The 13670-nt window shown below is 59.0% G+C and overlaps 1 protein-coding gene and 1 long non-coding RNA gene across 2 annotated transcripts; both read left to right on the top strand.

Moving 5' to 3' along the window:
* The first annotated feature begins 8152 nt into the window (after nt 1-8152).
* On the top strand, nt 8153-10995 carry LOC118991970 (uncharacterized). The gene is made up of 2 exons (XR_005067513.1): nt 8153-8733; nt 10760-10995. It is a non-coding gene; the product is annotated as an uncharacterized LOC118991970 (long non-coding RNA).
* An 809-nt stretch (nt 10996-11804) lies between these two features.
* MESP1 (mesoderm posterior bHLH transcription factor 1) lies at nt 11805-13257 on the top strand. Its single transcript, XM_037053630.1, has 2 exons — nt 11805-12695; nt 12900-13257. The coding sequence occupies exons 1-2, from the start codon at nt 12030-12032 to the stop codon at nt 12972-12974; spliced, it is 741 nt and encodes a 246-aa protein (XP_036909525.1). The 5' UTR covers nt 11805-12029; the 3' UTR covers nt 12975-13257.
* The last annotated feature ends 413 nt before the right edge of the window (nt 13258-13670 follow it).

Here is a 13670-nt window from a genome sequence, read left to right on the forward strand (position 1 = left end):
CTCTTCAGGACTTGTTTTAAAATACACTGTAGCGGAGATGGCTCTGCTGACCACAGGGACGTCGAGATGAAGTGATGCTGGCCTGGAGTAACTGTCCTTGGGTTTCTTGTAGCTGCTGTACATGAGCGGAGGGAACTAATTTACCCACAACCCAAAGAGAAGGTGGAGTCAGTCAGCCACGCCTGATTTCAGACCGACTCTCTCTGGAAAGAAGCACTTAGTCACGCAACATTTCGTGACTTAAAAGGGTTTAAACCAAGGGTTAAAAAAAGAACTACTTTTTCCTGAGGGCAGTGTAGACTTCAAAGATATTCAGTCCTGCAGGTTTGAGATGGAAATCTTGGCAAACACAAGTAAATCATTTGCCTACCTAGAGCTCAATACTGTAAAGCCCTGACAAATGATACTAGCCAGGAGTTTATTGTATACATGGAGTTGACTGTTGTAAATAAAATTCACCCAGTTTCATGGGTGTATTTCTGGGTCTGGATTTTGAAATTTCAGATTTGTGTGCTGATGACTTTGAGCTTTCCAACCGGTCCTTTTTGACTGCTGTGTAATATTCCACGTGCACGCTCACATCCAAGCCCATTTCTTGTTGATGCACCTTGCGCACGTTTTTAGTTTTGGCCAGACAGCACTGCCTGGTGCTCAGGCAGCTAGGTTTGCGCCGGGGAGGTAAAGTAACCTTATGATCTCCAGGGAGGTTCCCGACTCCCAGAAGTATGCCTCCTCTCTCCTGCCCCACCCCGACCCATCAAAGGCAGCTGGAGGGGTTGGCTATGAAAGGGTTCGGTGAATAATGGAAGGCCCCCATCACAGAGCCGGGGTGCGGTTTCTTCTCTAGGATGGCCAGCCTGACCTTCTGTCTGGGTTTGGGCTGGCCCTAGAGCTCGGGCCTTTGACTGGGATGTCCCAGCCTAAGTTCTGGAGGATGGGGCCCTGGCTTGGTTTGCTCTGGCCCCTAGCTCCTCACTGGACCTCAAACCCAGGCTCTGCAGCCCCAGGGCACACTGTCTGCCAGCCGTACTCACTGGGAGGAAGCCAAAGTGCATCCTTCCCTGGGCCGGGCTGTGGGGTCACACAGACCTGGGTTTTAGAGTCTCAGCCCCACCCTTTACCACCTGAGGAGATAGAGGGTGTCTGGATCTAGGGAACGTGGTCAGGAGAATGTTCACGAGTGTGGCCGGGACTTCCGCCTGTCTGCACAGCATGTGTTCTGTGTAGCCTCTATACTTCTTTCTTCCTTAGTACCAGGCGCCTGTGGATGTTTGTGTGCCCAGCTGAAAAAAAACTCCACGGTTCCAAGACTCTCTTGCAGATGTAATGGCCAATGAAAGTGGAAGTATTGGATGGAGCTTCTAGAAAAGCTCTTTAAAGCAGGGCTTTCTACCTGGAAGACAGATGTGATGGTTATCGCCTCAGCAACCATTTTGTGATCCTGAGGCAGTCTCAAGGGTGGAAGTCACTGAGGAGGGTGGAGCAGAAAGAAGCCCAGGAAGCAGTGATGTGGAAGTGCCACACTCACCCAGGACTGTCTACCCCTGATGTTTCTTTCATGTGAGGGAAAATAAATTACCATCTTAAGTTATAGTCATTTGGGGTATTCGCTCTGAGCAAGCAGCCAGACACAATTCCTGCCCACTAAATAAAGAAGTCCCTAGGCATCCTTGTGAACAAACGGTGCCAAGAGAGCTAGGTGAGTGACTTCATGACAGAATCATTTTTGTCACAGATGAATGGGTGAATGTCCACCAGAGGAAAGCCCCTTGTGCTGTGTCCCCAGCTGTGCCCCCAGGCTTGTGATGGGCAGCAGCGTGAAGATAGGAACTGATCTAATGTCAGGTAAGATGCAAACCCAAGAGGGGAACTGGGTAAGAGCCGGGATCTGAAGAGATCCCAACAGGCTGGGAGAACCCATCACATTGAATAGGGTGGAATCAACGGGGCCCTGTGTGTCCTCCCTCCAAGTTCAGGGTCTGGGGCATCGTGTGACCAGCAGCACATTCGGCAGGGGCACAGCATTCCCCCTCCCAGAAACCCAGGGTGTGAGAAACAGATGGGACCCCCTTCCCATTCATGGCCAACAAGGTCTTCTGCCATGGAGTCTGGTCTCTTATTCCCCAGGCAGGGCGGGCCTCACCCAGAGAATGTGGTCCCATCTGTGGGCCACAACTTATGGGGGATGGGGACAGACTCAGGGGAGGGAGGCCAGTCACGGGGGGTTGAAGCCGGGCCCCTAGAGACATAGCTAAAGGACTCAGGGCTGTTTTGTCCAAACAGAGAACAATTAGGAGGTGTGATGTCATGTCCAGAACACTCCAAGGAGAGTCTGAAGAACTTGCTAAGGTCGGAGGTGCTGTCTCGGGAGTGAGAGGCCTGTTCCTGGAGGTGCCCAAGGGTGTGCACTGTGTCCACTGCAGTGAGAGGCTGTCCCAGCCTCTGGCAGCCCTGACAAGCTCCACCGAACAAGGAGCTGGGCCCGCCCATCCCAGGGGACTTGCAGAACTGCAGCCAAGAATCAGGACGAGGCTGGGAGACGCTGCCTCTGGGCTCCAGGTGGTCTTGCTGAGGGGGCCACGTGGGGACAACAGTGAGGCCTCGCAGTTGCTTCTGCACTCAGATCACTCACAGCTCTGCTCTCTGTGCCTGAAGTGGTGGCCCAGCTGGGCCTCTACCAGGGCAGGAACCCCAAGGCCACCCCAGCCTTAGGTGTAGCCTGGCACCGTGAGGCCTGCAGTGCCCTCATCACCGTGCCTGTTACATAGGTGGGGATGCCAGGGCCTCGGGCCTGTCACCCCCCACCGGCTTCCCAGGACGTGCCTGTGACTGCAGTCAGATGAGGGGCATCCCGCCCTGTGCTCTCTGGGGCCATGGGTGGGCAGTGGCTCTGGCCAGGCCTGCTCTTGGTGGGCTGGCGTGGGCTCCCCATTTGTTCGCTGCCTCCCCCTGCAGTTCTGCACCTGCTCCTACCCCGGGTGGGCAGGGCCTGGGGAGCAGGGCTAAGGCTCCAAGGCTGTCCCAGGTTACAGCCTGGCCTCTGCCCCATGCGTCTGCTTTTTCTTCCAGGCCCTGGGGGGGGGGGGGGGGGGGCGGGGAGGCAGGCAGTGGAACGTGGGAGGGACGGCAGGAGGGCAGTCGGCAGTGCGGGGGGCGGCAAGGCCCATGTGGTATTCTCATTACCAGCCAGCAGTGCAGGCCAGCCCAGCCACCCCCTTGGCCAATGTGGCTGCCTTCACACCTCCACTCTGCCTGCTGACACAAGGCCGCCTCCCCTGGGGCGGAAGGTGTCGACTTGGGAACGAGGGTGTGCAGGGGCCTCCAAAACAGCCGGGCAGCAGGCCCCCTCCACTCCCTGGAATGCGCTTCTGGGGTAGGGGTGGGGGGGCTGCAGGTCTTCGCCCTGGGGGCCCCAGGACAAAGGCACATTCTGTGTCCCTGGGAGGGCGAGGGAGGAAGGGTCCCTCACGGCTCTTCACTCCCAAAGCCCTGAGTCGGCTTGCGTGGACAGTCCTGTCCTGGCCCAGGCACTGGCGCCGGACTCTGGGCACAGGCTGAGAGGCCCAGAGACTGACGGCCAGCAGCACAAGGTCACAGAGTTGCTGCTGGAACTGGGGCTCCCTGACCTGGCCTTCCAGCCCTTCCACAGCGTGAGTGCCCCGTGCATCCCTGCGTGGCCATGCAGGGCTCGAATCTGGGCCTCAGCCTGCTGTTCTCCCCCTCGCCAAGGTGGGGAAGCCAGGCCCAAAGAGGTCTAGGCCTTTGCCTAAAGCCCCTCGGAGCCAGGATTTGAACCCACAAAGGCCAAGTACCACAGCACTGGGAAATGCCACCTGAACCTGGGGCCACAGCCCCAGGGGCACAAGTTCGCTGCCCTCAGGGAGCTGGAGCTGGAGGAGGAGAAGGGGAAGCAGATTGGCTGGAGTCCATAGTGGGTGGGAGCCCATGGGCCACAGAGGTGCCCCCTGACTAGTCTTCAGGGCAGGTTGCAGGGACAAAGGAGGAACCTGAAAGTGTGGGTTTTCCTCCAGGCTGAGGTGCAGGTGTGACATTCCTGGCAGTGGGCAAAGGTGTGAGCCCAAGGCTGGAAGTGGGGAGGCCCAGGGTGATGCCAGCAGGCTGTGGCCCCAGGCGGGGGTAGGGAGGGGTGGAGAGCCTGTGGACCAGCAGGTGGGAGCAGGACACTCAGCTGGGTGAGGGGCGTGGCCTCAGGGAGGCAGCAAGCCCACAGGGATTCTGAGGAGGGCAAGGGGGTGGAAGGTGAGGGGCTGGGGCCAGAAGAAGGTGGTCACATCAGGGCAAGGGCGACTGGAGGCCTGGCTGCGTGGTGGGAGGGGAGAGAATGTGGAGGAAGGTGGGAGGGCTGTGGCCACTGGAAGCACTGGGGGGTGGGCGGTGGCCACAGGCACCCAGAAAGCTGCCCAGCAAGCCAGGGTGTGGAGAGGGACCCTGCTCTCCCTCTGACAAGGAGGCTGGGCTGAGGAGGCTGGTGTGCGAGGGGCTGCACGGGCCCCATGGGCCTGGGAGGGGCTGCTCAGGCCTGGAGCCAGCATGCCTGGGCTCAGTCCCCCGGGCCTCAGCCGTGGCATCTGCGAAATGGGTCTCCTTGCCCAGATGGCTAGGTTTAGCACCGCGTGTTCAGCACGTGGGATCCCACACGTCCTGCCTGCTGCCCTGCTGGGGAGCGGGGACCATCAGCAGTCCTGCAGCCCCCAGGAAGGAGGGGGGAGTGGCACCCACTCCTATTGCAGTACAATTCCGTTTTTGTGTATTGCATCTATAGTTCTTAAAACTGTGCTTTTATAGGCATATGAATCGTTAAAACTTCCCATCTTAACCATTTTAAGTGTGCGATTTGGTGGCATTAATTACATTCTCAATGGGTGTGACCATCACCACTTGTATTTCCAAAATTTGTGATCACCTCCAGTAGAAGCTCGGTACCCCATTAAACGGCTCCCCCTTCCCCACCTCCCCCAGCCCCTGGGAACCTCTACGGCTTCCGTGTCATGAATCTGACTTGCAGGTGCTTCCCGTGAGTGGAGCATGCAGTGTTTGTCCACCATCCGGCTTGTTTCATTTAGAGTGATGTTTTTGTGTTTTGTCCGTGGTGCAGCTGTGTCCACACGGCGTCCCTTTTCACAGCTGAGTAATATTCCACTGTGCTGGCAGGCCACATTGGTTCATCCGTTCATCTGTCCATGAACACCTGGGTTGTTTCCACCTTTCGGTTACTGCTGACCACCAGGGACTAAGGCTGATACGAACGTTGTCTTGTAGGTGTCTCTTCTCGACCGTGTGTTCAATTCCTTTGGGTAGTTAAAGAGCACACGACCAGTTTCTCTCTCTGACATGCTAAGGTTCTTTTCTGTGTCAGTCACTGTGCACCTGAATGAGGTTTTGAAGGTCTGCCTCGTACCCTGTGCTGTGGAAGTAACAGTTTAGTAATAGGTTCTCTAGTATACACTGACGTGCCGTAAAGTTTCCCACACAGGCACATCCTTATACTTGTAATTCATGAAAAAGTTCCTCCTGACTGGTGTGGCTCAGTGGGTTGGGTATCGTCCCACAAACCGAAAGGTCGCCGGTTCGATTCCCGGTCAGGGCACATGCCTGGGTTGCAGGCCAGTTCCCAGTAGGGGACTCAGAGAGGCAACCATACATTGATATTTCTCTCCTTCTCTCCTTCTCTTCCCCTTTAAAGATAAATAAATAAAATCTTTTAAAAAATATATAAACATTATAGGTAAAACTAAGATTAAAGTCCTCCTTGACCACCCCTGGAACCCAGAGCTGCCCCCTCCTGAATGAGCCCAGGTACACTCCTGTGGATTCGGTGAGTGTCGAGGACTCAGTCTGAGCTTTGACAGGGTGCAGGATGTCATTTGATGGCTCTGCCAGTTTCTTGTGCGACTGTTTTCTCATGTCTCTGCTGACATCAGTGGTGTCATGCCGCGTGGCTTTCTCTGCAGCTGGTTCTGTCATTCAGCAGCATGTCTTCTGGGCCTTCAGTCTTTTCTGCTGGGGATGAATTCCCGCCAGGGGGGCAGCTGGGCGGAGGGTGTGTGGAGGCCTCAGGCCAGCCGCAGGGAGCCCTGGAGGTGGGGCCCTGGTTGTGGGCAGCGAGCAGCATGGTCCACCTAGGGTGCCTCACGAGTGTGACCATTTGTGCCAGGCGCTGACCAGGCGTGCCCAGGGCCTGGCCTGGGGCACGCCCTCCAAGGGGCAGAAAACTCCCTCGTCTCAGGCCAAGGGCTGCACCCCGGATTTCCCCTGGTGGGGGGCCCTCCCGAGCCAAGGACTGAGTTCATCCGGTCCTCAGTTTCCGGCCCATGGTCGGTACTGATCATGTAAGACCCTCTCCTGTTCGATTTATTATCTGGGCAACTACTTCCTCTAGCTGTTCCCCACGTAGTCCAGGCACAGCCCCGTCCCCAGCCTCTGGCAAAGGAGGCCGCCCAGAGGCTCCTTGCTCCCCTAGGCCCTGCCCGAGCATTCCAGCTCAGTCTAGGGGCCCCGCTCTGCTCTTCGTTCGGTCTGAAGTCAGGTACATCTGGGCAGATGGGGAGGGGTGCCCTCCTCCCCCTGCCCTTGGGAAGGAAGGCCTGGGGCTGGCTGAGGGCCTGACTCACCCACTCGGTGACGTAGTGTGGGAGCCCAGGCTAGGGTTTTGAGCCAGTACCCTGGGCTGGCCCTGCACACCACCTCCCCCTCCTGCAGGACTAGTCAAGCTGTGGCCAGCAGTCACGAGGAGTGCAGGGGCGGGGGTGGGAGGGGCCGAAACCTGTGTGTCCTGCCTGTGCTTCCCGGAGTGGCCCGGGGCGGCTGTGTGTGTGTGTGTGTGTGTGTGGCCACGGTGCTGGATGCCCCCCAAGCTGGCAGCTCAGCTGGGCCTGCAGATCCTCACCAGGGAGCTGGCAGGGGCACAGGCCTCAAGGTGTCCCCTGCCTAGAGTTTCGGACAGCCTGTGGTTTGCCTGTGTTCAGCCTTCCTCCCACGGCCGTGTATAGGGCAGGGGAGAGGGACCTGCACCCTGCTCGTCCCCAGCCCTCCTGAGCCAGCCCCCTCCTCCCCACTCCTCTAGACTCCATCTTTTTCGTTTAAAAAATTGTTTTATCCTCATCTGAGGACATTTTTTCACACCTTTTAGCAAGAGAAAGAGAGTGAGAAACATCGATGTGAGAGAGATACATCGATTGGTTGCCTCCTTGTACACACTGACCAGGAATCGAACCCACAACCTTTTGGTTTGCAGGATGACACTCCAACCAACCGAGCCACACTGGGCAAGGCTAGGCTCCGCCTCGCTCCGCCTCCCTGCACACAGAAGTGTGTTTTTCCCAGTGGACAGAGGAGCAAGCTGGGGTCCAGAGAAGGCAAGTGGCCTGTCGGGGTCACTGAGCCAGCTTCACCCACTTCTTAAGCCGGCCCAGCGTCTCTGACACATGCACTTGGCGCCTGTGCCCACCACTCCCACCCCTGGCTGCAGGCAAAGGCCTCTGTCCGGTTAGAGGTAGGGCTGCCCCTTTTCAGATCCCAAGATCCCAGGCGGCTGGGCAGCGCCCTCTGCTGTCTGTGGCTGGGAATGCAAGGGCACTGGGTGTATCCCGTACCCATCTCCACTGTATCCTCTGTGCATAACTTGGGTCAGCACCGTGGCTGGAGACAGACGCCTTCTCAGCACAGACGTCTTCTCAGCGAGGCGTGCAGAGACCCCAGGACATCTCAGCAGGCAGTCGGGAGTCCCTGCTCCATGTTGCAGTTGGAGAAACCGAAGTCCAGTTGATGCCTCCGTTTCCCCGCCTTTCACCATAAAAGCGTAGACGCCCTCCACGCACCCAGATGAAGCAGAGGGGCAGCGCAGGGCTCCCTAAGGAGAGTGGTGCGGCCTGCCGGCCCTGCTTCTCAGCCCCACTCCGGGGCCTCCCAGGGCTTGGCACTTCTCTTGATCCTTTCCCAGAATCCGCCCAATCTCCCTCCTTCCTCCCCAGCCCCTCCCTCCCAGGCACCCCTCTGCCGCCTGTGACTTCCACTGGCTGCATATCCAGCTGATCCATGGCCAAGATAATCAGATTATCGTGGTTCCAGAATAATCTATTCCATATGGCTTGCCAACTCAGTGGCTCCTGGAGCCAGAGGTGTGAGAAGAGGGGCTGAGCCCCAAGAGCAGGGACTCCCTGGGAGCCTCAGGCTGTAACTGGGAGGCTGCTGGGGAGGGGGGCAGGTGATGGAGGCGGTGGGGTCCTCAGTGCTGGGCCCCTGACTGCTCTGGGCTCCAGACAGCTGCAGCCCCCTCTCCAGCCCAAGCTCCTCCTCATCTGTCTGCGACCCAGGGGGTGCTTAGGATCTGGGGGAGGGGCAGGCACTCCCAGGGCCTCTTTCACTATTGGCACTGGGGTGTTCGCCATAGCTACAGTCTCTCAGACGTGGCCAAGTGTCCTGATTCCGGGACATTGTCCTTTTCAGACCCAGGCTCTGCGGCTGCGTCCTTGGGTGCAGGGTGGACCTGGGGACCTTTTTCTTTTTCCATCTGTGCGGGTCCCTTGGACATGGAGCAAGGTTCCATGGGGGCTTGCGGACCCCCAGCCCGGCACCCTCACTCTCGGGGCTGCCCTCCTGCAGGATGGGAGCCACTGGAGTCCTCCCCAGACAGAGCCGGGTGGACCCAGCTCAGCCCCTTCCAGCCATATGACACGGGGCGGCCTCTCTCCACTCTGTGTCCTCAGCTACCAAGTGAGTCGAGAACACCTGCATCACAGCATGGCTGTGCGCTGTGACCCAGCCGAGTGCCAGCACAGCGCCAGGCCCCAGGTGGCAGCCGTGGGCCTGCGGGTGGGCATGCACCAAGTGTGTCTGGGGGTGTGATTTGGTCCTCACCATGCCAGCAAGGTCAGTGTCACTCACCCTGGGGCCCAGAGACAAGAGTGAGTGACCCAGGCAGGACATGGCAAGACAGGGACTCCACACTCCAGGGAGTGTCCTAGGCTGTTTGAAGATGGGGGCTTCATAAATAACAATCACCCCCTGAATGGGCTTGCCTCTCAGGCTGGTGCAGGGGTGGTGGGAAGACCCCTGGCAATAGGGGACCCCCAAATTAGGGGCTTCCCAGGAGACATGACTGCTGATGCTAAGCAGGCTGGCAGTGCAGGAGCCGCTTCCTTCCCCCGGGGCCCTGGCTCCAGCAGACACAGGGCTTAGGGCTGCTAGGGGCGTATTGACATAGCACCTTTGATTAGCACTCCTGTGTCAGAGAGGCTGGTGGGAAATGAGGGCACTGGGGCTTGGAAGTGGGAGGGGGCAGCACCCCAGACCCAAGCTTGGCCCGAGGAGACCGGCTGGTTCCTCGAGGGAAGACTGAGGCCTATTCCCCAGCCTTCTGGGGTGCTGCCCAGTCCTGCCAGCCTGCCTCCCCGCACCTTGCTGGCCAAGGACCCCACTGAACTCGCACCTCTGCTCAGTGGGGCTGCCCCCAGGCCTCGTTTCCCAGCCTTACACTCTGGCAGGCGAAGGCAGCGGCTCGGGCAGGGGAGCAGCGGCCACCGGCTCGGCACTTGTCAAAACACAGGCCCCTAGGTGTGAAGGCCTCCCCCCAGCAGGAGGGTGTGCGAGCCCTGCTGCCTGGAGAACTCATTAACTCAGCGCCCAGATGAAGCCACCAGAGAGTCCTGCGATAAGGAGATCAAAGCTGAGGGAGGCTGGGGAAAAGGAAGAGGGAGGCTGGTGGGCAGGAGGTGGTAGAACCCAGGCTCCAGGTTGAGGTTCCTCCTCTGCCCCGACTTGGCTGCTTCAGGCCCACCAACTATAGCCTTTGTGCAGTCTGGGTCCAGAGACCCCTGGGGCACCAGGGGAGGGAGGGACTCCCAGCCGCATCTCCAATTTGTCAGCCTTTAGGGTTGAAAACCCCGCCTCTTTCATGCCATTCTTATGGGCTCTTTGTCTCTACACTTGCTCCTGGTCTTTTTAACTTTCCCTGAGCCCTGACACCAGAGGCCCTCTTGTGACACATTGTTCAGGGTGCCCGCTCCTGCTCCAGATGGAGCTCTCGGTGCCTCCCCTGTAAGGGCTCAGCGAATGTTAGCTGTTTGGTCCCAGACCTGAGACCCTCAGGGGCCAGAGCTGCGCTTGCAGGGTGGTCCTGTCCAAGCAAGTCTGGTTGGTTTTGTACACAACAAAATACAATTCACTTCGGAGCATTGTTGCCAACAAACTAGTGGAGGGCACGACCACTAGTCTGTGGGAATGGAGGGGCTTTTTGATACTTGGGTTGGCAACATGGTGCCCAGACCCTCAGAGACCCCATTTCTGCCTGTGCGGCCTTTACCCGGCACGCCCTCCCTTGCCGAGCACAGCACCATCCGCCAAGCCCCAATCACTTGTTCTCCTGAGTCCAGTAGGAATGAAGGGGCCATCACTGGGCTCCAGTGCCAGATTCTTGGCTTCAATCTGCAGCCCCAAGAAGGCATCCACCAGCCAGGGCCGGCAAGAGGGAGACCCTGCTGCAGCCGCAGGCTGGGAGCCCAGGCTCTCGTGGGAGCGGGTGGGTCCTACGCTGTGCACCCAGGGTGGGTTGGCACTGCCTGTCCTCAGTGTGACTGTGGGCATGAGCGCCCTGGGGCTGCTGGGACAGACTCTGAGGACGGGGTGCAGATGGACTTAGAGGAGGTCCTGTGCACACAAGATAAAAGAAACAGGGGAGGGGCGGTTGTGGCAGAGATGCCAGCGGAGAGGGGTCAGGCTGTTTTACTTTCTTTCCCACCAGCTCACCCCTCAGTCTCACGGGACTGGAAGCATGGAAGATGCACATCAGACCCTGGCACTTCTGAAGACCCAAAGCCAGACACCAGGTGCTGCACAGTCCGGCTAGAGAGCATCACATGTGAAGTAGCTGTTAGGATGGGGCCCAAGCTCCACCGTGAGGGGCCAGGCAGGCAATAGAAATTCTCTGTGACAGTCATATGGTCTGTAAATAGAGACAATTTTATTTCTTCCTTTTCAGTCCATATGCCTTTTGTTTTTTCTTAGTGCATAAGCCAGACCCTCCAGGACAATGCTGAATAGGAAGGTATGGGTAGCAGCGGACATCCTTGCCCATTCCTCAATATTAGGTCTTTCAGTCTTTTCCTATGTCACATGTCAGCTGTAAGTTCTTTGTAGGTGCCTTTTACCAGGTTGAAAACGTTCCCCTCTATTCCTAGTTTGCTGAGAATTTTTTCATGAAGGAGGTGTTGAATGTTGTCAAATGCTCTTTCTGTGTCATTTCCATTTTGTTGGGAAAGCCTGCCCCAAAGAGACAAACACCAGCTAGAGGCCAGTGGTGGCAACAGGCCAAGCCCCTGATGCTGCCAGGCTGTGGGTGTCCTGGAGGCCAGCAGGCTCACCCCTCACTCAGCTCAGGTGGTCCAGCAGCCTGACCAGATCCGGCCAGCTTTTGAGGGCCCTGAGATAGCCTGCTCACCTCGGTTCCTCCAGCTCACCACCCATTGGCAGGGTGTGTCCAGGACCAGCCTGCCTCAGCGGACAGATTACTGTTCCCCTCACCTCTGTCGGGAACCAGGACTTCCCTCCTGGGCTCTAGTTGATTCCACAGATCTGCTGCAGCAGGGCCGGAGGATCCCATTATACAAATTAGAAATGAAGGTGCAAGAAAATCCAATTATTTGCATAAGGCCCCCAACAGGTGAAGGCAGCCCCAAACCTAGGCACTGGCCTTAGGGGTCTGTGACCCCTCTTCCTTTACCTGCTGAGCTGGCCCAACACCCAGGTCTGCGCACAGGCACTGATGGTGCCCAGGTGCCCATGCAACGGCTCAGGTGAGACCAACCTGGTGCGGGCAACCGGTCAGCACCTTCTTCCCCCAACACCACTGCGTTGGTTCAAAGGGTCAGGCCCCGCCCCCTCCAGGCCCCTAGGCGCTTTGAAGTGCTGATGTGGCCTGGAAGAGGCCACTTCACACCTCGGGCTTGGGATAAAGCTGTGGCTTCGGGGATAAAGCTGTCGCGCTGCCAGTCTCGAGACGCACCGCCGCTGCCATGGCCCAGTCCCTGTGCCCACCGCTCTCCGAGCCCTGGGTGCTGCCCGCGTGCTGGAGCGCAGCTCAGCCGCCTCCGCCTTCCGACATCGGCTGCAGCTGCTCCCCTGCCTCGTCCCCGAACTCCTGGGGCAGCGCCCCGGTCGGCAGCCCAGGGCCAAGCCCCGGGCAGCCCGGCGCCCACGCAGCCCCTCGCGCCAGGAGGCGCGGCGCCCGGAGCAGCCGCCTGGGCGTCGGGCAGCGGCAGAGCGCCAGTGAGCGCGAGAAGCTGCGCATGCGCACGCTCGCCCGCGCGCTGCACGAGCTGCGCCGCTTCCTGCCCCCGTCCGTGGCGCCCGCCGGCCAGAGCCTGACCAAGATCGAGACGCTGCGCCTGGCCATCCGCTACATTGGCCACCTGTCGGCCGTGCTGGGCCTCAGCGAGGAGAGCCTGCAGCGCCGGGGACGCGGCGACGCGGCGCTCCCTCGGGGCTGCCCCCTCTGCCTCGACTGCGGTCCTGCGCAGGCGCAGGCGCGCGGGCCGGGCTCCGGCTCAGCTGTCCCCGCGTCGGGGTCCTGGGGGTCCCCGCCCGCTTGCCCCGGAGCCCCAGCGGTGCCCGCGCCGGTGCTTTACGACCAGGCGGCATGCCCAGAAGGGTTGGCGTCGGGGCCGGACCCCTCGTCTCCGGTTAGTATCTCCTGCCTCCGCCGTCGTGGGGGCGTCCCCACTGTCTGCGCCCTAGCCTCCCCAGCGCTCTCCAGAGCCTTACAGCCGGTGTGCCCGGGGTCCCGAAGCGGTGCGGGGAGGGAGAGGATGCACAGGCGACAGCCCTCCGCCCCAAGAGTGGAGCCCACGAGCGCTGAGAGCCACGCTGTTCCCTCTTCCCCTCAGCTCTTTCCGGGCCACGTGCTGCCCCAACTGGACACCTGGATGCCCCTCGCGCCCTTGGAGTGGCCACTGGCCTGAGTAGTTGATGTGATGCCTGACGAACAAGGAGTGCCTGGTCTGTGAGCACTGCGTTCTTGTTGACCTCAGCACCTTCGAAGGGGTTCCTCTGAGACCCCCTGCAGTGGCCGCGGGCACCAGCTAACCTGACTCGGGCCTCCCCTCGGATGAGAACCTATGCCCCCAGGACGACCCACCCCAGCCCCTCCCGCCGTGGGACCCACAGAGCAGACACTTTGAGTCAGTCAGGAAGCTCTGTTTAGTATGTATTTATTTATTTGTGAATAAACTGCTGTGTCGATTGGCAAGTTCTTCCTTCTTTGCGGGGACGCGAAGCGCCCTCCCTCTCCTCCAGAGAAGGCTATAGGGGAGTTGGGAGGGCTTCTTGCAGTCTCCAGTCCCCGGAGCACAAGGCTAGTTTTCACTTTGCCCCCAGGCTCCACCTCACCCGGCCAGCACCGCCTGTTCAGCTGGGTCAGCCTGGAACCAGAAGGTGCTTCATGGGGGAAAGTGGCAGAAAATGGAGTCTGTCTCTCCTTTCTTTGAACCTGTTGTGGGGCTGGAAAAAAATCAAAGTATCTCCAGAAAGTACATCTCCATCGATACTTATTGTATCGGATCCTTTACATATTTTATACCCAAATAACCATGTTGCAGAAGCCTAAGCCAAGGACCAACACTCTGGCCCTGGTAGGATTCATCAGCTCCATTCGTTCT

Source organism: Sturnira hondurensis, unplaced genomic scaffold (genome assembly GCF_014824575.4).
Source record: "Sturnira hondurensis isolate 20B ecotype Veracruz unplaced genomic scaffold, ASM1482457v3 Scaffold0007865, whole genome shotgun sequence".
NCBI classification, from domain to species: domain Eukaryota; kingdom Metazoa; phylum Chordata; class Mammalia; order Chiroptera; family Phyllostomidae; genus Sturnira; species Sturnira hondurensis.

Excerpts from the sequence above, each read along its gene's own strand:
- MESP1 (XM_037053630.1), top strand. The coding sequence starts at position 12,030 with ATGGCCCAGTCCCTGTGCCCACCGCTCTCCGAGCCCTGGGTGCTGCCC. Across the intron at positions 12,696-12,899 it reads GGCCGGACCCCTCGTCTCCG|CTCTTTCCGGGCCACGTGCT; the intron begins GTTAGTATCTCC and ends TCTTCCCCTCAG.